A 24987-nucleotide genomic window follows, 5' to 3' on the forward strand; every position below is an offset into this window, starting at 1 on the left:
TGGCTCGTATACAAAACCCTTCTTTATAAGAAAATTGCCAAGACATTTGCTGTGCACAGTAATGCAAGGGGAGATTGTTGTACCTTGGCAGAGTTCTGCACTCTACTGAGTGCTTTTTGTAGTTCTTGAATTATTTGCAGTGCTCTCCAGAATTATTGGCACCCTTGGTAAAGATGAGCAAAAAAGGGTATGAAAAAATATCTTGTTTTTCACATTGATCTTACTCTGGAAGTATGAGAGAGCCTAACTTTTCATTTAGGTAAATTTATTCAAAGAGAAAAATGTAAAAAAAAAAAATTTTTAATTACATTTTTCTCACACATCACAGCTATTGGCACCCCTAGAAATTATAAACGGATTCTAATTGATGAATATTCCTATTCATGTTTTACTTTTTATTTTACTTTGCCGACTATGCCAAAACTGTAAAGAAAATTTGTTGTCCTGCCGACTACGCCAAACTAAAGAAATTTTTTAGAATTTATTTTAGTTATCGGTTAGACAGGGGGCACAGATCAAATACCCAAAACCTGGTATATACCTTGTGGTGTTGAGCAGCATACCTGCACCTCAGAGCTCTGGTCCCCTTTTGCAACCCCCCCAGGCTTTGTTGTCCTCACAAGGGATTTTATTTTTATATGTTTATGTCTGACTTAGCACTCCGAGGTCCCGTTGAGGCTTGGAATCTGTTTATTAGAAACTCATATCCTGAAACTGGTTACTGACTATTCAATACTCAGAGGTTCCTTTAGGACTAGGAATCTGTTTTGAGAAATTCATACCCTGAAACTTGTTATCTATCATGGCACTCAGAGGTTCCTTTAAGACTAGGAATCTGCTTTAGAAACTCAGTCTCGAGACTTGTTACCTCACTCAGCATTGTATGCACCAGCCCTTAGTGGTATTTGTTCTCATCAAAATACTGTCCTGTAATTAGTCAAAATGCTCAACTTTCAGAGCTGACAGTTTCTCGCATATCCAGTGCTTTTCAAGTCTTTCAACAGCTTGGTGCAATTGCACATGTTGCACCACTTTATATTGTGAAATTATTCTCAAATTATTCCATTAAATCAAACACTTTATGTTTAAGTTCAGTTAAATTCAGTATTTTAAATGTTTTTTAAGACATATTTGAAAGTAATTGCAAATACATGAAAATTCTCCAGATTTTTTTATTTAAATACTCAGTATTTGTAAATGCTGAATTTCAAATAATTTCTAAATAAGTATTTAAAATTAATTAAATGCTTTAAATATGTATTTGACCCAGGTCTGGTCACTGGTTAATAACATGGTGCTCCAGTAAGGTCAATGACAAATAAGGTTTTCAAAATGAAAAAAGAAAAATACTGAGCAAAATGGATTTTAAATACATTCTTAATTCTACAAGAATGTATCCTATGTATTTATATTTGTTTCGTAGCTTTTAAGGTGATATAAATACATTTTTAAAAAAGATTTCAGATTTAACCACCAAGAAAATGTCAGGTGGCGCGACCATATATTAATTTTGAATAATACACTTTTAATGTATTTACCACTACTGAAAACTTGCAAATATGAAACATTGTAGTGCGTAAAATACACATCACATGGTAAATTCCACTTTAATTTCTTTATTTATAGCAGTTTTATTCCATTTACAGAAACGGCCGCTTCTTTTTGTTTTCAAACACCTTATTTTTCATAGAGAGAAAGAAAAAAAAACCTTTTTTTAACAGTAAAAATTATTTGTATACATGATTTTCAGTTATATTTCTGATTTAATTTTGCAGTTGCAATGGGAATGGATACATTTAAATGTAAATTTGCTGGTCACACCACCTGACCATGACCAGTCGCGCCACCTGACATTGTGCTCAATAACAATTGATATTCACAAAATAAAAAGAAGGATATGTAAATGAATTTTACTCTGGTTTCATTTGGCTTTTATTCAAAACTTGAGCATTTTATACTGGAACTTAATCATACAATTACATTTAATTCAGGCCAGCATTCAAAACAACACTGCACATTCAGCATTCAAAACAATACTGCAACAATGATAATGTCAATAAGACAACATTTGATTAATGCTTAAAATGAAACATCAAGTCTCATGAAATTTCATATTGAATTGCTTTCGGGAAACACAAAAGACAGTACTTTCTGAATACACATAACAGTGTAAACATGTTTGAAAAAAAGGCTTGCTACGTGAAGCTGCTGATTTTACAAGCCTAAAGAAATTCAGTGTATTAGATCAACCATCAAACATTCTTTCAGGCACTTGTGGCATTGTGAATTGTTTTGTTTTTTTCATTCAGGTGTTTCTTGTGAAATTGTCCCACACTGTAAAAAAACGGAAAAAGTACTGGCAGAATCATGTCCACTATTTTTTCCGTTTTTTGAGGGGACTTTTTCCTTTCTGGTTTTTACTGATTTTTCTGTAAAATTACATAATTCACCCATGAATTTACGGACACAAAAGTGATTACCTTTTCTGTGAATTTACAGATTATATTTTTTAAATAACAATGTTGCACCATTAATTAACAAAGTCATTTACAAAAAACTTTCTGTAAATATACCATACAATTTCTATTAAATTATCTTGTTTCTTTTAATTATACAATATTAAATGGAACATTTTCTGTAAATTTCACAAACCTCCCATAAAACACGAATAATACACTACTTTTCTTTTTACATGATAAGATCTACATCTTCACATTGCACTTGTAATAAAATGTACTAATTTAATTTAATTTAATTTTTCTCCATACATAAAATACACTGCGCAACAAAATTCTACTTTCAAAAACTTTATTGTATAACATGCTGTAGTACACTGTAGTACCAAATCAAAGTGAAATCAAAGTAAAGAATATATTGTACCACAAACTATATGTTTTTGTAACTATATATGTAAGTGCAGCATTTTTTTCAGTTTATAAACAGATCGGAATTTGGAAACACACATAATCCGAGAGCTCTCCAGTTTAGCTGTCCACAACTTTGAGATTGAGAAAAAACTTTTTTTGTCAAATCAGTGCTATTCTTAAAGTGACAATCTCGAAGATTTCAGTTTCGTTCTCTATGGCGAGAAGCGGTAATTGCAGGTGTGTTTTTGGACCTCACTTCCCATAGATCCAACCAGTGTCGCCTGTGTGACGTCAGTCAGTTGGCACGCCAACTATAACACTTAGCTACTATTTACTGAATGAAAAACGGTTGTTATAAAAGTAACGTTATGTACATACTCATTCGTTGTTTAACATTAGGCTAACTCAAGATGTCTTTACACTGCCGAGCCGGGTTAAAATGCCCTAGCAAACCTGGGGTAGAATTAGTGATGATCAATTTCTGCAAACGTTCTTTATCCACCTTTTGCCCGGTATGAACATCTTACATACACTGCAGAGAAGAATTTGCGGGATTCGCTGTGGCTCGTGCAATTATGTATCTCGTGCACAATAAGCAGTCTTTTTCGTGAATGATTGTTGTGTGGTATTTTTGAAACAACTGCCTTGCAAAATGTTATCCCTGGCGTTTCTGGTTTTGCTAGCTGAACTGTTCGAGAATAAAGCTGGGTGTTAAATTAGCAATCAGAACAAGAAGAATAAAACAAAAACAAAGGAGATTTCATCAAAAAGGGCATAAAGGCTGAAGGAACATATGAGGAAGCGTAATAAAATAATAACAATGCTAATCCATACTGCCGTATTCTTTTATTTAGTTTTCTCCTGCATGACGTCTTCAGAAATCAGACCCTGCTCTGCTCCACATACTCCGGCTTTATTCCGATCATTATAATATATTGATGAACTCGATGGCAATGTAAATAACGGTAACGTTAAGGCCAGTTCAGATCAATGATTCGCAACGAGGCGAAACGGTTTTAGAATGTTGCAGAGAAAATTGCAACGGTGTGAACTGGCTAGTAGCAGAGCCGTTGCCTGCCCTGAGGTTTTAAAAGACCGTCCTTGTCAAATCGCCAAGTGCAGTTTTAGAACGTTTACAATCAGACGTCTTGGAATTTTGCAAGTTGCACCCAGTCTCGTTGCGAATCATTGACCTGAACTGGCCTTAAGTTAGCTACACTGCAACGTTGCAACAAGGCAGCATTGCATTCGAGAGACGGTTTGCGAGGTCGGTACCGGTCGGTAGCGTTAGCTAGCGTTTTTTTCAAATTGTTAGCCGACATTAGATTGTGTTAATTACATTAGCTAGCTAGCTAACGCAACGTTACCTGTATGAGAGATGGATACTGTGCGCAACATTGTCTAGACTAATGTTGTCTTTCTTGACATGGTCCGGTAGCTAGCGTTAGCTGTGCAAATAGCTATGTAATTTAGTAATAATAATAATAATAATAATAATAATAATAAATGTATTTTATATAGCACTTTTCATGAACTCAAAGACGCTTTACAATAAGTGGTACATACATATATACATACATACAATGAAACATACAATTCAGAGACAAAAAAATAAAAATAGGGGGGGGGGGAAGACAAACATCAAGGGAAAGCTAGGGAAAAGAGGTGGGTTTTAAGACGTGATTTGAAGGAGGTGAGTGAGTCAGCGGTACGGATGTCAGGGGGGAGGGCATTCCAGAGTTTGGGGGCAGCAACTGAGAAGGCGCGGTCGCCAAAAGAACGGCGCTGAGAGGGGATGATGGTGAGGAGGCCGGCAGTGGATGAACGTAACTGTCTGGGTGGCTGGTAGGGGAGCAGGAGATCAGCGAGGTAAGTGGGCGCGAGGCCATTTAGGGATTTGTAAACTAGGAGGAGGAGTTTGAATGTGATGCGTGATGTGATTGGGAGCCAGTTTAAATCTTTCAAGATAGGGGTGATGTGAGACCGGGAGGATGTGCGGGACAGTATTCTTGCGGCCGAGTTCTGAACTAATTGCAGTTTGTGTAGGAGACGGGAGGGAAGACCAGTGTGGAGTGCATTGCAGTAGTCCAGTCTGCTGGAAATGAAGGCGTGAACAGGTGAAAAAATGAAACCTTGACAGTGTTGTTGATGTGCTTTTCAAAGGAGAGGGATGGATGGAAGACAATGTGGAATATTGGACTGTTGGCTTTCCATACCAACAGAGTAGTAAAGTTACATTGTCATTAAATGTAATACGAAATCTACGTCAACAAATAATATGATCTCTCATGTTACACAAAAAGGGTTCCATAACTCCCCCAACCCCCCCTTTCTCTGTTATCGTAACGCATGCAGACACCGGAAAAAACAGTACGCTGCTCACACACAAGTGAGTTGAAGAGCGAGCCTGTTGCGTTAGTTCCGCCTACCCTCTCTGGCGGACCAACCACTGATGGGTGATGAAAAACGCATCATTAACTGTGCGCCGCTTGTGATTTTTTTCCCGGGAATGTCGCCACAGACACCAAGTTTTTAAATCATGAATTATGATAATAATAATAGTATAAATTAATATAAAAATAGGCTCAATCACCATTGTGTTACCCAATGCAGCGATAGATAGTGACTTAACAGACATTTATTTTAATGAAAATCTTCGAGATTATTACTTTAAGTAATTCACATCACAATTTGCTTACCAAGAATGATGACACATGGAGTGCTTGGCAAAGTCAGTGTGGTAAGGTTGAAGCATTACATTACATTACAGGCATTTAGCAGACGCTCTTATCCAGAGCGACGTACAACAAGTGCATTGGTTCACGATGTAGAGGTGCAAAAGAAACACTAGAGTGAAGTAAGGATCGTAGTGCCAGAAGTGACCACATCGATCAGGACTCCAGCCCTGTAGAGTAAGCTGTTCAGCAAACAAGAATCCTACCAAGTACAAACTAGCACTGGAATCACATTTGCCTAATCAGACAAAAACAACAGTCCTGCCAAATACACTAACGTAATCATATTATCCTAACTAGGTATAGTGAGCTAAACTATAGGCTAGGGAGGGGTGGGGAGAGGTGCAGCCTGAAGAGATGAGTCTTCAGTCTGCGTTTGAAGGTGGTAAAATTCTCTGCTGTTCTGACCGCCACGGGGAGGTCATTCCACCAGCGAGGGGCCAGGACAGACAGCAGACGGGAGCGGGAAGTACAGACGCGAAGAGGGGGAGGTGCCAAGCGTCCAGAGGTGGCAGAACGGAGAGGTCTGGCTGGTGTGTAGGGTCTGATGATCCTCTGGATGTACCCTGGTGCTGACCCCTTAGCTGCCTGGTATGCAAGCACCAAGGTCTTAAATTTGATGCGAGCCATAACAGGCAGCCAGTGGAGGTCAGTGAGCAGGGGGGTGACATGGGAATGTCTGGGGAGGTTGTAGACCAGACGTGCTGCAGCATTCTGGATGAGCTGCAGGGGTCTGATGGCGGATGCTGGCAGACCAGCCAGTAGTGAGTTGCAGTAGTCCAGGCGGGACAGGACCATCGCTTGAACCAGGAGCTGGGTTGCGTAGGTGGTGAGGAAGGGGCGGGTTCTCCGGATGTTGTACAGGAACAACCTGCACGTTCGACTCACCGCCGTGATGTTCTGGGAGAGGGACAGTCTGTTGTCCATCACCACTCCAAGGTTTTTTGCGGTGGGTGATGATGACACCACGGTGTCCCCTAGGGAAATAGAAAAGTCAAGAAGGTTAGAGGATGGAGCAGGGATGAAGATCATCTCCGTCTTACCTGGGTTCAGCTTAAGATGGTGGTTATCCATCCAGCTCTGGATGTCCCTCAGGCAAGCAGAGATGCGAGCAGAGACCTGAGTGTCAGAGGGGGGGAAGGAGAGAAAGAGTTGGGTGTCATCGGCATAACAATGATAGGACAACCCATGGGCAGAGATTACAGGACCAAGAGATTGGGTGTACAGGGAGAATAGGAGGGGACCAAGGACAGAGCCCTGGGGAACTCCTGTGGCAAGGGGGCGAGGTGCTGATACTGCACCAGCCCAGGCGACTTGGAAGGAGCGACCGGAGAGGTAGGACTCAATCCAGTCTAGTGCTGTGCCACAGATCCCAATAGCTGCCAGGGAGGACAGGAGGATGGGGTGGTTGACTGTGTCAAAGGCAGCAGAAAGGTCTAGGAGGATCAGGACAGATGAATGGGAGGCTGCTTGTGCGGCGTGAAGCGACTCACTGACCGAGAGGAGTGCGGTCTCTGTCAAGTGGCCAGGTCTGAAGCCGGACTGGTAGGGGTCTAGGAGGTTGTTCAGTGAGAGAAAAGAGGAGAGTTGGTTAGAAGCAGCTCGTTCAATTGTTTTGGATAGGAAAGGGAGAAGGGAGACAGGACGGTAGTTCTGGATGACAGAGGGATCCAGAGTGGGCTTTTTCAGCAGTGGGGTGATGTGGGCCAGCTTGAAAGAATAGGGGAAACATCCAGAAGACATTCAAAACATAAAATAAGACAAAATAAAACAGACACCTAAGTGGCAGCAAGTGTATGTATTTGCTTTTGACAAACACATTATTCTCTTGAGAATAAAGTTAATTCTCATTATTAATGTACTATCTAACATACTGCTAGCATATTTATCACATTAAAGGTAAAAAAAAAAAAAAAATACTCACCTCTTTGTGGATTAGTAGTTTGTCTGTGTTGTCACCGAGATATTTGCCGATGCTGGAGACCAGCTCCAAGGGGTCTTTGAGTTATCGGTCTTTAGGTCTTTGAAATATGGGAGGAAAAGGATGTTCTTAATTTTAAATATTTTGAACAGCCATCATAGGGACATGGTATTTCAAGACCATTCATATGAGAATTCTGGTGGGAAACAAGCTCTGTAACATTTCGACACTGTTTGCTGCAACAATCTAAAGCATATTTCAAAGGCACAGAAATATAGCGGTTATAACGTGCCTGGCTGTATCCTTGTTTTGTGGTGAGCCCTCGTGACATGCAAGTTAAAAGCATTAGGCTATAAGATGAAAATCTTTTGCCACACATAGGGAAACCACAGGGAAAACTGGCCTTATTAATATTCCTATGTAGCCTACAATGTTTAACATATGAAGTTACAGATGCTTTTAAAATCACACATGTTACAAGTGAACACCATTGCTAATGTTACTTTGGCAAAAATCGATGTCAACTAGCCTTAGCTGACAGAAACGCGAGAGGCAGTTACAAGGAAGAGGGTACCGTTAGCAAGTCTTCAGCAACCCAAATTGAGATGGCTATGACACAAGGTTTGCTATGACGCAAGGTTTTCGGCTGTAAATTTTGCCAATGGCAGACAAAGCTTATCTGAAAACAAGCACGTTATTAATATAATCTCGTTAAAACAAGAATTGCTTGATAGAACTGGAGATTAGGTCCACAGGCACTCCTCCTGCACACATTTCATGGCCCCTTTTCTGCTGCTCATTTTAAAAAGTCCACACAGGCACTCCTGCACACGTTTCCTGGCGCTTTTTCTGCTGCCCGTTTTGATAACGTTAGCGAGCACAGTAAATTACTTTATGCATCTTAGATCAGGAAAAGCTCTAACCTTGCAGAAACGGAATATATGCGTAAGCACACAACAGATAAAAATCATTATTTCACCCTACAAAAGTTAACTGTGAGCTTATTATACTGTTAGCTATCCAATTGGCCAAGTTTGAATTACTGCCGCCAGCTGGCTAGGTCAATTAAATAATAAATATAACGTTACACTAGAGATCGTAAACAGACCGGCAGCCTAAATACTATTAAACTTTAAATGGTTAACTACGTCAAAGATAGAAAGATTTAAGATTAACATATGTTTCTTACCGCAGAGTTGTCTCACCGCTCCTGCGTGTATCGCACGTACATCTCACCATGGCACCCACAATGCATCGCGTTTAAAGGAAAAAGTCCGTGAAAAGGTTATGAAGGAATAATGCGGTTAAAAATACTAGTATACGTACCATAAAATTACAGATTTTCTAAACAGTGCAATCTGTACTGTTCAGCTTTTAGTGGCGTATATTGAGGAACTCTGCCTCGGAGATCACTTCCAGCACATCTGATGTGTAGTAAAATATAATGCCAAGAGGATGAGGCATTCTTCCCTCCTGACTGCTGCATGCAGCTCACCTCCATTTCATGACCACCACCTTGAGGACTTGCCGCACAAAGGATTGACCATCATACATCACACAAGTATGAATTTCCCATTCAGATCATGGGGGTTTTCTTCGGCTTGGGGACTCATGGGAGGGACCTCAGTTGTATTCTAGAAGTCCACTTTTGAGGGATTATGACATTGGAAGATCTCTGGTCTGCTACAGAAACAAGAGATTTCCCTGTGCTGGATTTTGCCAAGTAGTGCTGAGGTCAGGTCACCTGGTGGATTTTTAGTGTTCCTTTCACAACTGGAACATCGTCTAGAAGAGCCTCATCATATCTCTCAATGTATTCATCAGAGATCCAGTAGTACTTGATGCTTGACTCCTTTTCCTTTAATAGGTTGTACAGATACTCTGGGGTCTGCGCATCTGCACCTCTTTGAACAGCAGAGTCTGCAGTGTGTTTCACAGCCCCACCAACACCATCAGGAGCCCCTTTGCCATGGGACTTCTCTGAGAAGTTCCCTGTCACACACTTGATGCCGGAGAGAAATGGTATTGTGCTAAGAAGGTAAAAGTTCTCCTTATTCCTGTACTGTGTGACAGGTCCATCATTCATGACATGTAAAGTTGTGGGGGGAGAATTGCACCTCTCCCTCACATACTTCAGCACCGGATCTAAGTGGGCCCATATAGCACGTTCATCATGCCAAAGAGATGAAGAGATGGTGGCATATGACTGACATCCATGTGCTGTATAGGCCACACGTGTGAACTGTGTTCTGTTTCCTGCTTCCTCCGAAATTAAAAGCTTGGACTTCGCTATTCAGCTTGCATGAAACTTTTCTGAAAAGTACATGAATGCAAACTTCATCCTCCTTCAGGGTTTCTTTTAATCCTCTGCACTCTTTGGCTTGGTGTAACCAGTTGAAGTGATGTTTAGCCAGAGAATCAAGTGGTTGAACAGCTCCAATCGGTCAGACCATGTTCCACTTTGAGTTGTCTTAGCAAAATTTGCGAATGTTCTCTGTCCATCCGATTTGTCTCTCGTGACCACTGCTGCCATGTAACAGGTACTTCCTCCTGATGTACTGCCACCTCGATGCCATTGTAACAGCACTTCGCACAGATCTGATACATGCACTCCTTGCTTTGTGGATCACATACAATTGAAGTCAACAGCTCTGAAATGCTGGCAGTTTGCAGCAGACCTTTCTGCTGCAGTTTGTCTACTAAAAGCTTGACATTTTCATGGTTCATGCATGCACATGTGTTCCGATCTGATGCTTTGGGTGGTGTCACAAAATGGACAGTAGCTAACAAACTGTCTGACTGCAAGAAAGGCTTTTTTATTTCAGAATTAAACTGAACATGGAGCTCAGTGAGGGGTTTAATTAGCACTCGCCTCTATTGTTGTTTTTGTTTTTAGTTATTGTATCCTTTTTCCCCGATGGCACGCGGCTGTTCTCGTCCAGACAGAGAAATTTAACAACTTCTTCCTTTCTCACCAGGGAAAGTTTTTTTGTACCGCTTGGCTTGTTTCTTTCATTGACTGTTTTTTTGCCTTTCCTTAACCTTTCTATGGACTTCCGCAATTTCTCAGAAGTTTTTTTTGTGGTTGGCAATTCCCTTTTCAGTTTTGGCATTTTCTTCCGTAATTTTGCCTTCTCTTTTTGAAAAATTCTGCAGCGTTTTCTGACCTTTCTTTCTTTTTCTGCTGTTGAGGATGCTTGAGGTTGCTCACCATCCTGCAAATTCATGTTGGGAATAACCTGATCAGGAGGGTTAGGCTAAGCCTCTACTAGAAGAACAATTGGATCATCTGCTGATGAATTCATAGATTCAGGTGTAAAGTTCATTATTTTGTCCAGTGCCCTGTGCTTTTTTTGGTAGCTCCTCCATTGCTGCCTTGTTTTTTCTTGTTGTGCCTTGGAGAGCTGACTGGTGTTTTCAGTATTTTCCCCTCATTCTTCCTTTTTTGGTAACTAAAAAAAATATTGAGATTCAGGTGACTAAGAGCAAAACATGCTTACCAAAGACAATGTAACATACCTATGAAGTTTCAGACCCCTGTTATTTAAATCAATAAAAATATATGGGTAATATTATTTTATAGTTGAAATATTTAATAGCATGGGTAATAAAAACTATGCTCTACTATAGTACTGTAAGTATTGTCATGTAATAACTGTGTAGTTACCATGAAAATGAACATTACACCATAATGAAATATACAGATATACACAAAGAACCCAATACCTTGCTTTTTTGGCAAGGTACTCTCTGCCCTTGCAACTGGATCATTTTTGAAAAGATCTCTATGCTGTGCTGTTTTTTCTTTGCTTGATAATGGCATCTACAAAAATGAATGAAAAAATATTAATTTAATGGAGCAATATGCAACTTTGAGTATCAATTTTGGTTATATAGTCTTATATTCTTGAAGAGTAGGACTTTTTCACCTTTAAACAACTTAATATCATACAGAAAGATGTATATATTTAAGAAAATTTATTTAATATCTTCAAACACATTAATTAACATCACTTTTTTCAATTGGTTTAACTGTAATTCTGGTCGCGCCACCTGACATATTGGTCGCACCACCTAACAGGCATTAACTTGGACACCTATATACATTTTTGTCCTTGTACTCAAGGTTATACATATATATTTTTAAATCAAATACACATTTTTATAATAACAACACATTTTCATAGTTTTCCAGGGGTCATACCATCTGACATGGTAAGTTGAACCAACCTCACCATTACTCAAAAACGTCAAATTATGTAATATTTACGGGAGAGTTACTAACCTTGTTATTGCATCACAGGGGTCCTTTGGGGTCTTCTGTGTCATGTCACACCCTGGCTGCGTCCCAAATTACGCCCTATTCCCTATATAGTGCACTACTTTTGGCATCAGCCATTTTGTAGTGTGTCCCATCTGAGAAACAAAATTGTAGCACACTATATAGTGAACTACTTCCACCCCACAATGAACTGCAAAATGTAGGGTACAAGCACTGTACACTATCCAGAAGCCCAAAATCCCACAATACGTTTTTGTTTCAACAAAGATGGCGGTTGGAACAAGCAAGCGGTAGCTAATTGTATAAATGCAAGCTGTCCATAGTTATGTCAAATCATGAATTATATTTGCAAAAAAAAGCAGATACATCAGGCAGTCTGCAGAAAAACTTGGCCTTGGGCAGCACTGGACCTTCCAACAAGACAATGATCCGAAACATACAGCCAAAGTGGTCAAGAAATGGTTAACAGCAAACAATATCAACGTTTTGGAGTGGCCCTGCCAGAGTCCAGACCTGAATCCCATCAAGTATCTGTGGAGGGAACTAAAGACCAGAGTGATGGCAAGGAAGCCTTCCAATCTCAAGGACCTGAAGATCTTCGCAAAAGAGGAGTGGTCCAAAATCCCAGTGGAGACGTGGCAATTATAAGAACCGTTTGACTGCTGTGATAGCAAATAAAGGCTTTGCCATTGATTACTGAGAAAGGGTATGAATAATTTTGGACATGGAATGTTTTGTCAAAATGTGTAATATTTTTCATTAATATCTCTAACACAATATCTTACCGTCTTTTGTCACCTTCTTATGTCATTTCCAGCAAATAAACCTTTCACTCCTCATATGCAACTACTGTTTGTATCACACCGGATAGAAGCATCACTCCAGTGTTAGCAGTTCATATTGCCTTGAACTCAAGGGTAATTGTATAACAATTTGTGATGCTCCTATCCGGTGTGATACAAACAGTAGTTGCATATGAGGAGTGAAAGGTCTATTTGGTCACCTTTGGAATGTATTTGCCACGGTGGCTCTTGGAATTGCAGAAGCCCTTGCAGCAGCGCTGGGTGGGCGGTGGAAGAAAAAGCGGGTAGGGTTGTGTTACTGGCACACTAGATGAGTCCTCCACGCTGATACTCTCGCCGTGCACCTCGTAATGCCCCCTTACTATGGTATAAAGGGCTAAAGTGGCCATTAGTCCCAGGAAATACGGCTACATTGCTGTCATCGGTGATGTAGAGACTGGGGCCATGTACCTTTTCAAATGTTTCTGCAAGCTTATCAAGTGCAACACACAAAGGAGTCAAGAACTTCCGAGTCACACAAATTGGACAAATTAAATATCAAAATCAAGTTTGGCCCGTGGCCCGTTTTTTCATTTCCTATTATTGATCTGAGCATAAAATCGAAAGTATGAAAAACAAACCGTTATTTGTTTTTTTGGTATCAGATTCATAAACGAATAACGAAATAACGAATCATTTTTCATTTTCCGATTTTGGATTCTTAATTGAATATGAAAAGAACTAATGATACACGGATTTCTGTGGCCCGTTTTTTCATTTCCTATTTTTGATCTGAGCATAAAATCGAAAGTATGAAAAACAAACCGTTATTTATTTTTTGGTATCAGATTCATAAACGAATAACGAAATAACGAATCGTTTTTTCATTTTCCGATTTTGGATTCACAATTGAAAATGAAAAGAATGAATGATACACTGATTTGTTGGAATACAGCTTGTTTAATATTTGTGAGGTAAGATAGCCAATATTGTCTCTTGTAACTTGGTGTAATTTTGATATAAATGCTTTTAATCATTTAAGACCTAAGGCTAAAAATGGCTGTTTGGGCGTGTCTTGGCGTTTTTGGCTGTAAAGCAGTAATATATTGTTCTGTAATGAAATGCCATATGTCTACTGATTCAGCACAAATTCAGCTTCAGGGATGCCAGTTATTGAATTGTACTATTCAACAGAATAATAAAACAATGTGCTATGTGAAAGAAAAACACAAAAACGTAACAAAAAATTTCACATTGTACAAAAAACAAAAAAACAACAAATCACACAGATCAAAACAACTTGAATTGAAAAAATTAAACAAATAACCCTGCTTGAACATTTGGCAGTTCTTATTTATTCTTATTTATTGTTCTGTGTCTACTTTTTCAGCACTGTTTTTCCATCTAGTGCTGGTGATAGTCAAAGTGGCAGTCTCTAAACAACTGAGTGCAAACAACATTTGCAGTACTTCATCGGCCATAAAATACTTTTTTCGCCATGTTTACCTTCTCCTCAGCTGTCGATCTGTCACGTTACTTTCGGGATTCCCTTATCTCTAACCAACCCCTCTTTCGATTCGCTCTGCTTTGAAATCACCTGATTGGCAGAATTGGCTGCCAATCATTAGTAGTGTGACATCAGCAATGACGATACACCAAATGGTGGCTGACATTGGGGGGGTTCCTGCACCCGCGGTGTTGTAATGGTATTTGATTTTTGCACTAATCTACCCATCTCATTTGCAGTGGTCCTGGCTTTGCATGAGTCTCAGCTTCCCTTCATTTGGTGTGCGGTGTGGATTTCTCTTTTCTGTTCACTTCACTCTCTCCCTCTCAGACGCCCGTAGTTGAAGGCGGGGCTTGGCAGCAGGTGGTTGCGTGGCTCTCCGAAGCACAGGCAGTGTGGTATCTTCAAACACATCGTTGTAATTAGTATAATAAATATTTTTAACATTTAAATTATGTGCAAGTTGTAATAAAGAGCATTTTTGCATTCTATGAATCATGCCTCAACTGGTTTTCTTGAACCTGAGTTTTCGGGTATTACAGCTACACTTTCTAAATTAGTTTCTATTTGATCAAAACAGAATTCCCCTCTACTATATGTTGAGTTCTTTCTACTCGTTAAACAGAAGGTGGCAAAGTTCAGTCATGACTTATTGTGCTAGTGGTGCAATGTCAGGTCACCACATTTAGTTTTTTTTTTAAATTCAGTCAAATTGTGTAATTCAAATAGTGTAGTTTGTATAAAATATATCAAGAATTCGACTTAGAAACTTCAGGCACACTGCTTGAAAGAAAATATTTTAAAAGCATTTATGGTAGTGGCATATCTGCTGATATTAAATAAAAATGCCGACTGGTTTCAACATTGCAGGGTCTTCATCAGGGTGTAAACAAAGAATGGCTCATTTGTAGATTCTGGATAGGGATGAGCAATTCCTCGATCACGTGCGCGGTAGACATGAGCCGCGTTTCCACCTAAAGTACCCAGAACTTTTAGTCCCAGGAACTACTTTTCAAGGAACTAAAAGGTTCCTTCAGCCCATTGTTGTCTGCGTTTCCACCGCGGTATAAAGACCCGCGAAGATTAGGCAAATTAGTCCGCTGATGTATGAAAAAGCAACGTCGTCGTCGGTCCATCTGTCGTATGATTTCTTCTGTAACTCCATACTACCACCGAAGTACAATATTTTCCAATAACAGGACAGCCCAGAGGGGTTTATTCCACTTATACAACAGGTTACCAAAAATGACTATATATGGTTACTTTAGTATTTATTGATTTTTATCGACTTAATCACCTGAAATTGAAATATTCTTCCGCGGACGTTTGGGCATATTATTTTACCGTTGTCAAGCAAAACTCTCGTTGGTAGTTCAACTTGGACCGTTGTTATGCAACAAACGGGATATAACAGGCCAACAGATTATAACTGTTTTATATATCCTCTCAAACACATTCATTATGTTTTTATGTGAACATTCACTTTCATGTCTTGACATCCGAGGCGACAGAATGCATTCACATTCCACAAATAACTGGTAACAACATCTATAGCAGAAAACATGCACACGTTGTAAACAATTTACTGTTGAATTGATTCATTCGACTCTCATCGTCATTTCCATATAATTGCAAGAATAAATAGAATGAGAACTCGGACTTGCGTGAAAATGTAAATTAATATTGCAGAGGTACAGCCACCGTTTGCTTTCATCTTTTAAAGTTACTGCTAGCGGAGCAGCTATACTTGAAGTGTGCCCTCCAGATGCGAACCATGCACCATAAATTAGAGTCCATGTCTAGTCTTCCTGGTCTTTTTGTGGAATTGAAGAATCGCAGAGTAAAATGATGGCAGTTTGAAAAAGCAAAAGGGATGATTACTAGAATTAACCTGTTATTTTAACCTGACAAAAAGTTTGGAAAGTGATTTTTTCCTGTTTGCTTTTACTATATCCCCGATGTAAATTATGCAGAACTACCGCATACCTCACATAACTGTGCCAAGCGTTTTGATTCACTTATAACGGGCTGACAAAGAAAATGCGGATGAAAATATTCAGCAACCAAATGAAACCGTTTGAATGTTTTTGCTACGTAATATGCTGTCCCAGCACAAATGCTTAATATTTTATAAAACAGACTGCTAAAGCAAGAAAACAAGAGCACACGTTATAATCCTCAATCTTAATTTCTCATCTGTAGACGTTGGCAGGTTATAACCAAAAGTAGGCTACTGCGCCACATAACATAAAAGTTTGAATTCAAGTTATTCTGAAAATAATAAATCGGATTTGTGGCTGCAGATTTTTAAAAATGGTGGTTGAAATAAAATGCTGCGAGTGCTCGACCAATCAGAAATGTTCGCGCTTGCGCCCCACCCCAAAAGTTCCGGTACTTTTGGAAAGTACTACCCCCAGAGCAGGGACTTTTTGGGGGGTAAAATAAAGTCCCCGGAACTTAGATTTAGACCCTGGTCCCTGCGGTGAAAACGCACTGAGTTCCTCAAAAGGTTCCTAGTTCCTGGGGAAAGTTCCTGTGGGCTATGGACTGTCAATCAATACCATGTGACAATGTCCATATATAGTGTGACTGTAAACAATAAATGTTAAGTAAAATAGATCGAAAATGTTCAGTGTAACAAATAAACAAAAAACGTTAAGAAATCAGAGGGTGGATTATAAATGCGATAGAGCTGAAATATGCTTAGACAGGTTCCTATTGGTTTTAAAAGTAAAGTCTGTAATCCACTTCCTGATTTAGACCAGGAAATGTCATAGCATCAAACTGACAAATCCAAAAAGTCTCCCTTTGTAGAAGTTTGAGTAGCCACGAATAGACGGTTTGATAAATTGCATTCCTTCTACCAGCAGTAAAGATTCGTTACTTGAACTCCCTAAAATGTATTGCCATGGCGTAATCAAAATTCTGTGTACGTATGGCATATTTATGTTCAGAGGGCTATATTTTAACGATCTGAACGCACGGTCTAAAGCGCATGGCGCAAGTGCATTTAGGGCGTGTCCAAATCCACTGTTGCTAGTTTAACGCGGATAATCTGAGCGCAAAGTAAGGCGCAAGGTTCAAGGGTTGTACTTAGTCTCTTAATAATAATTAATCATAGGTGTTTTTTGGCCGTAACATGAAATAAACCAATCAGAGTGTCATCTCCCATTCCCTTTAAAAGCCAGGTGCGCTTGCACCTTGGCGGATTGCTATTATAATGGCGGATTTGCCAAGTAGTAGGAAAGAACGCTTCTCTCCGTTGTATTTTTGTTGTATGTATGTTTTTTTTTTTTGTTGTTGTTGTTTTTTTAATATCGCACGTTGTGCACCCGCCTATGTAGGCGCATGTTACTATTTTAATAATGCACCCTTAAAATAACAGTAAAATACTGCGCCATTGACTTACGACTAGGGGCTCTATCTTACACCCGACGCAAAGCGGCGCCAAACGCAACGCAAGCGTCTTTGCTAGTTAGTTTCAGACCGACGCAGTTGTCATTTTCCCGTCCAGCGCCCATGTCGTTTAAATATAGCAAATGTACTTGCGCCCATCTGAGCGCCCATGGGCGTGTTCCTCTTAAAATGAGTTGTGGTCAGGCGCATTGTTGGCGCATTGCTATCTTGAGGCAGCGGAAAGCGATTGCGCGATTGACCAACAAAAACCTGGGGCTCTGGGCTATATTTTAACGATCTAATCGCAGGGTCTAAAGCGCATATGGCACAAGTGCATTTAGGGCGTGTCCAAATCCACTTTTGGTAGTTTATCGGCGGATAATCTGAGTGCAAAGTAAGGCGCATGGTTCAAAGGGGTTGTACTTAGTCTCTTAATTAATCATCGGTGTTGTCAGAGTTGAATTACTCAGCATTTATAATGTGAATACCCAGTGCTAGACCGAAAATGTTGTAAACATACGCAGGAATAAAACTCACACGACGAACATTCGTTCTGCTCTTACTGGAGTTATCGTAGAAAGAGAAACTTTATTCACACATGCACAGTTATATATGCACAGATCACATGACAATCTCAGCGCATCTCATTTGTTGTTACCATTGTCCACCCTACCGAACCTGCATTTACTCATTAAGTTTTGCCTATGTAAAAATAGTACTTCCCTATTGTCCCAAACCCTAACTAGAACAATCAGTGTTCCATCTTTTACCACTCATGCTAGTTTTTGCCTATGTAAAGGAATACAAAAATACAAAAAATCGCGCGTTGTCCACCCGCCTATGTAGGCGCATATTACTATCTTAATAATGCGCCCTTAAAATAACAGCAAAATACTGCGCCATTGACTTAAGACCAGGTTTTTGTTGGCCAATCGCGCAATCGCTTTCCGCTGCCTTAAGATAGCAATGCGCCAACAATGCGCCTGACCACACCTCATTTTAAGACCAACACACCCATGGGCGCTCACATGGGCGCAAGTACATTTGCTATTTAAACAACGTGGGCGCTGGAGGGGAAAATGACAACTGCGTCGGTCTGAAACTAGCAAAGACACTTGCGTTGCGCTGGGCGCCGTTTTGCGCAGGGTGTAAGATAGAGCCCCCTATCTTCAAGACGCGTTTTGGTCCGTCCCACGTGAAAACAACCACAAGGACAGAGGGGACGATAAACCATATAGGTGGTATTGCAATGAATGAATTGTTTTGGTTTATATATTTGTTTTGTTTTGAAAGCAAAAAATTCCTTCCTAAATGTCTGAGCTGTCTGAAGTAAAATTTCATAGTGCTATAGTAAATATTTTCAGTTAGCAAAATACAAAAACTTTGTATACCGACTCCCCTAATTCATACCTATAAATAGTATATTGCCTGGGATTCAGTTCTTTAGAAAGTATACTTTAGTAGCCTATGTATTTTAAACCGTGATCTAAGTTTAGCTACTTCTCGGAAGTGAGGTGAAACTGCATTAGTACATTACCTGGGATTTAGTACAAAAAAGGTGTAGGGTACTTAGGTCATACTTTAATTTTTTTTTAATTGTAAGGGATGCCATTTTCTGACAGATCGCTTAAAGGAAAGTACAATTTCTGCTATGAATTTCCCGCCAAGGATTTCAGGCAAAGCTGCCTGTTTTGAGTTCCCTCCTCCCAGATACCGGTTCAAGATTCCACCAATCTCTACCTCCAGCGAAGGTCGTCAGGAGTAGACATGAACCCGCTCGTCTGTAGCCCTGCTTCATTTAGGAGGATACTGTCGAGGTCCGTGAGCCCAGCTAATCACAAACTAAAGAACATTTTATGCCTCCCTTAGACATTACAGCGATCATGGCTACAGGCACAGGCTGCCGTGGGCGGTTGGTTGTGCTTTTTCTGCAGATGGTCTTGATTTGCTCAGCCCAAGTAAGTTAATTTAATTTTTAATTTTCTATGATTTTAAGTTCAGTTATTTTAGGTGATGGTTTTTGTTTTACTGTTTACATTTTTGTTAATTCCGCTTGACCTCAGTACCCTTTGCCCTCAGTTGATCAGCCAAAGCAAGTTTTGGGCTTTTTATGTCGAATCCTTATAGTCAAGATCTTTTAGCATTTTGCATAGATAAATAAATGGTGGCATCTGGTGACATGTTCTGCAAACTATTTACACACGCTGTATATATATAGCCTACATGCCGACCAACAGAATAAATATGTAACCTACAGGACATAGACTAATTGACATTTCTCAAAGAAGCAGTAAGAAAATGCAGACTTTGCAATGCAATTGGCTATTGTTATATTTCAACACAGCCCACAAGCAAGACTTCACTAATGCATATAGATGAAGTAGGCTACTCTGCTTAGAAGCTGTTAATATTTGTGCATGATTTTTTGGACTACTAATTTTAAACTCGATGTTAATTTGAAAAATGTAGCCTATGCATGGTAACCTAATTGAGTTTGATAAGTAGGCTAATCTTGCTACCCGTCTAAAAATTTTATTTCAAGGTCTATTGTGAGGGAGATTTTCTCTGCTATTTTCTGTGTCGTTCTTTGTTATTTAATTGTTGCAGCCGTGCCTAAATAGCTGTAAAATGGAACGGTATTCAAAGCGAAAATCTAACGGTTTTGTAGTATGGGATCAGTTTATGACACATTCAAGTAATCGCTGATAAAACCAATCAATGATTTACACATGTAGTATTAGCCAGGTATGCATATGGGACACGTCAAGATTGAAAAATAATATTGAAGTATTCCCTTGCAGAGAGGTCTACCTGGTCCCCGAGGTCCCCCTGGTCTCCCAGGACCCGCAGGCGTTCCTGGAGTTGATGGCATAGATGTAAACATTTCATGATTTTATATAAATAAATAAGTATTGGCACTATATAGCCTATACACGCATGCGTGCGTTATTTTGAATGTATGGTTTATGTCATTTTAGGGAGACAGGGGAGACGACGGCACAGATGACACCACTCCTGTAAGTAACGTATGAAGTAATTGAGCTCATATTTTAAAAATATATTTTATTTGTATTCAAGACGTTTTCATTACTAATTTTAATGACAGGGTCCAGATGGGGATCCTGGCCAACCCGGATCTGCAGGACTGCCTGGAGAGCCCGGAGCCGACGTAAATATTCTAATGTTTTGAATTAATTAATTTAATATAGGCCTACCTTTGACCGTTTAGGCTACTTTTATAAGGCAAACGTTGCCCGTAACGCGATTATGGTTCCTTTATAATAGCATAGGTTTATATTTTCAGTGGGCTATGTGATAACTCTTGTAACCTCAGGTTACAATATGAGAATTTTGTGAAAAAGTTCATGCTTTTCATAAAGAAAGAAATGATCCACATAGTGTATCACATTTGGCAAACCGAATCATCCCTTTTTCTGACGAAAGCAGTAGGCTACTTTTTTATAGCTCAAATAATTGAGCTTTACTTTAGATTACAAATTTAGATCGTGTTAAAGTGTAAACTGCAGAATGTACTGCGCCCATTTCTAGTTCGAGCCTTGATGCTGAACGGACGACTTTTATGAAGCGGTGAGGTGAGGGATTTGCAATTGATAGGCGGCAGTGACTGTTGGAATGGATCGTGTGGCAGCCTGCTTACTGGATCAAAAACAAAAGTATACTTCTTTAGAGAGCGAATATGTGCGAAGCTTTAAATGCAGGTGAATAAAACATTTACTTGCAGAGCCCTGTGAATAAATATATTCTTGGATCAAATTCAAGATTTCCCTTGAGTGTGCCGCAGTAGATGCACAGACAAGGTCTTTGACGATTAAACAGTAACGTGAAGAGAGACGGATCGATGGCATTCTTATTGAGCTGAAAGTGTCTGACTGAATGATCGTTCGCAAAATTGTGTCGATGACTCAAATTTTCATTGAATATTTCAGTTACAAGCTCACAATTACATTTTGCACTTCCAATTTGCGAGAATTTTATTATTATTATTATTATTATTATTATTATTATTATTATTACTATTATTATTACTATTATTATATATATATTTTTTTTAAATGTATTTTTTGCAAACAGATGTTTTAAAGACAACAGTGTAGCTCAGTTCCATTGAATGTATAATGATTTTCCAATGTATAATTTTGCCTGGATGGCTGTGTTCTCTGCCACTGCAAGAATGTGTTTGTTATGATTGAAAACTGTTGCTGCTTCCTTGAACTTAAATTACAAATACAAAGTAAACATTTTCTCATATTAAATCCAAGTAAGTAGCTTGAAAGGTTTCTCCACAATAACTCCTCTGATAATCAATCCATGCCTGTGGCACATAGATTGTGGGAGCTTCTTGAATGTAATGGGCAAAAATGGTTGGAGAAAGAAATTACATATTAGATTGAAGTGTGATCTAGCAATAACAAATTTGTTTTCAGTCCCTTAGAGGAGTCCAACCACAAGCTCATCATTGTGTTGCACACTTTGATTGTTTTAAATATATGCCTGGAACTGGCAAAAGGTGATGAAAGTTTTCTGCTAAGAGAGAACATTAAGAGCGTTTCCACTGTCTGTCCTCTTACATTAGGGCGAATGGTGTGTTTCTTTACTTCACTGTTGTGATTTTATTATTCGTCTTTTGATTTGAACTTTTCTTTTAGTGGGAGTTAAAAATATATATAAAGACAAGATATACAAAGCACACATTTCCCTTCTTTTCACAGCTAGAAAGGGGTAAGTAAGTATGGACTTCTTTGTGAATGTGAAAAAAGTCATGTTGTCTGTATTCTAAATTAATGTAATTCATGAAAGGCATTTTAATAAATATATAATGTTTTCTTTACAAGGGCTTGACTGGGCCTGCAGGAGAGGTGGGGCCAGATGGCCTTATTGGCCAGAAAGTAAGTATTCACAAGTCAGCTAATTATTCAGTTTTAGAATTGTTTAGGGAAGCAGCAAATCTGTAGTTCACTCTGTGAGGATTCCGTGGGGTGTCTCAGCTTGTAAAGCAATTTCTCATGACTCTGTAATCTTCATCCTGCCCATGTTTCACGCTGGTCCCAAGTAATCTTTGTGAATACCTGTTAGCTGACTGATTGGCACATGCAACTGGTAGTCCCTTGATTGACACATGGTATACTGTACTGCAGGTGATGAAAAAAAAGAATTTAAGAAACCAAACTTCTTATATTTTAAAGTTTATTGATATATTTATTTTGCACTTTTGTTTAGCAGGGTATTTGTCTTATAATTAGCTTAATAAATCTTCTGAGGGCAATTGCTTTCTTTCACATGCTGTCAACATTTAGTATACTAGTATCTTGTAAATATGATTTATAGTGGGTATAGTCAGTATCTAAATGGCAGTAAAGGTCAAAGTCATGATAATCATGGGCTACTGGGGTTCTTGTCTTTCTGAATGTATTTAGCTTTTTTTCATATTAGACAGGTAGTAGCCTGATATGATATTGTACTACTTAAAACATGGCAAACAAATATCAGGAAATTAGTCATTTAATTAGTTTCCAAATACTCATGTAAACACATTGTTTATTAAGTATTTATAAATGTTTTTAAATCATTGGAAAGTTATTTTACTAATTAGTGAGTAATTCTGGTGTATATTTGAATCACTTATATTTGATACCTTTTTCATTCTGCCATCACTTCTGGTAATCAGTAGCAGTGTATTTTACAGTTGACATTACAGTTATGTTACTAAATGGTGTCAAGTCACATTTTTTGCTTTCTTTACTGATGACATTATTCCCAAATAAATTGGCAAAGCTTACTGCCCTAGAAAACATGAAGTCAGTGACTGGAGACTGTAGGTTTCCTCTAGGGCTATTTTGCATTGCATTCTTAGAATCAGGTTGATGACAGTAAACGCACCTTAAATGTACACTTTGGCAGTTTATGTGCAGAGTTTGCACTGGCTTTTACAATCTGCTCACTGTTACACTCAGAAACCAGACAATAAGGCGCTGACACTATCACTGCAACCAGTGAATGTTTGCGTTGATCAGCTCTTGATATCTCCACCATTTCAAAACCAATCTCAATTCCATTTTGCAGGGGGACTACAATCATCATGGACTTGCCAACTACTGATTTTGATGTTGCTATGCTATGCCATTACAGTGTTGTAGATACCCCTAAAAAAGTCCCATAAACAATTCCCACTTTTTTGCGCAAGCATAACTCAATTCAAACCCAACAGATCCTGACAAGCCCCTCATTATATCGGTCATTTTGCATGCTTTTTATATTTCCATGGCTGTAGACTTTATTAAATTTGAACAAGACCTCAAAATTTTAAATTTGGAAGCCGAAATGTCCCCACTTAACATGGGGAGATACAGTGCTAACCTGCAAAATCAGGCTAGCTTCTCCAAGTGTGAATAGTTCAATTGTTTTAAATTTCTAAACGAACATTAGATGAGAACAATGGGGGGCCGTTATGTCCAGGGATGGTGTTGCAGGCAGGCAGCAGCAGGTAGGCACACCGACAGCAGCAACAGCCAAATTGTCCAAAGTGACAGGCACTCAATTTTTGATAACGTGTCGGATCTTGTAAAGCGAGGGCAGCCAAAATAAATCAGCTAGGTCGGTGTAAATCACTGTGAAATGTTTGCATTTTCCGAAAGCCTCAAAAGACAGGAAATGAAATTGATTACCCCTAACGGTAACATCAGCTTGCTCTCCATCAAGGGATATCAGCACAGATCGCAGATTGCAAATGCAAACATTTCACTTACATCACTTATCACAGTATTCTGTGATTAATCTATCTTTACGGATTGGTTAATATTTCCAGTGTGGTAGTTTTATTGTCCATATTAATAATTCCCCTAGCACACATTCTTAAATGCAGTAGTAATTGTTTGTGTGATTTGCATTTAAAATGATGCACATTTTATGAATAACACCAATGTTTTGTTTAGAGCTTGTTAGATTTGCAGTATATGTAAAACGGAACTTTTATGCAACAATTTTTTAGGGCGAGCCCGGTAAGATTGGACCGCGTGGACCAGCGGTGAGTATTCAGTCATCTTTTATCTTCAAAATTAGTTCAAGACTTTATCAGTCATGTTCTCAGTCAAAAAGTTCCAAATATTTTTTTAAAACTGAACTGAAAAATACCAAATGTATAATATGTGACAGTGGCTGTGGTTACACTTCTCATTATTGTAGCGGTGCCAGGAGAGCTTTATAAGCCGAAACATGGCACCTATTTTTTGTATCTAGAAGGTTAGGATACCATCTATATAGGGTATGCACATGACGTCACAGTAAGTGGAAGTCACTACGGTTACACCCACAAGATACCATGAGCTCCATAATGTTTGGGGAAAAAGCATATATTTTCTTGATTTGGCTCTGTACTCCATAATTTTAGATTTGTACTCAAATAATTCATGTGGTTAAAGTGCACATTCTCAGCTCTTATTAAATGTTGGTTATTCAAGATATTACCAAAAACAAGTAAAA

At 39.0% G+C, this 24987-nt stretch overlaps 1 protein-coding gene and 1 long non-coding RNA gene across 2 annotated transcripts in view; one reads left to right on the forward strand and one right to left on the reverse strand.

The window, feature by feature from the left end:
• Window positions 1–6476: 6476 nt before the first annotated feature.
• LOC135249176 (uncharacterized) lies at window positions 6477–8838 on the reverse strand. Its single transcript, XR_010328609.1, has 3 exons — window positions 8713–8838; window positions 7527–7623; window positions 6477–7155 (listed from the first exon to the last, which is right to left on the reverse strand). It is a non-coding gene; the product is annotated as an uncharacterized LOC135249176 (long non-coding RNA).
• A 10381-nt stretch (window positions 8839–19219) lies between these two features.
• Window positions 19220–24987, forward strand: part of col9a1a (collagen, type IX, alpha 1a) — a 70501-nt gene continuing 64733 nt past the window's right edge. The window contains exons 1-6 of the mRNA XM_064324467.1: window positions 19220–19448; window positions 20292–20366; window positions 20469–20507; window positions 20597–20659; window positions 22344–22397; window positions 24497–24532. Coding sequence (XP_064180537.1) covers window positions 19347–19448; window positions 20292–20366; window positions 20469–20507; window positions 20597–20659; window positions 22344–22397; window positions 24497–24532 — 369 coding nt within the window. The 5' untranslated portion in view covers window positions 19220–19346. The remainder of the gene's footprint in view (window positions 19449–20291; window positions 20367–20468; window positions 20508–20596; window positions 20660–22343; window positions 22398–24496; window positions 24533–24987) is intronic.

Source organism: Anguilla rostrata, chromosome 2 (genome assembly GCF_018555375.3).
Source record: "Anguilla rostrata isolate EN2019 chromosome 2, ASM1855537v3, whole genome shotgun sequence".
NCBI lineage: Eukaryota > Metazoa > Chordata > Actinopteri > Anguilliformes > Anguillidae > Anguilla > Anguilla rostrata.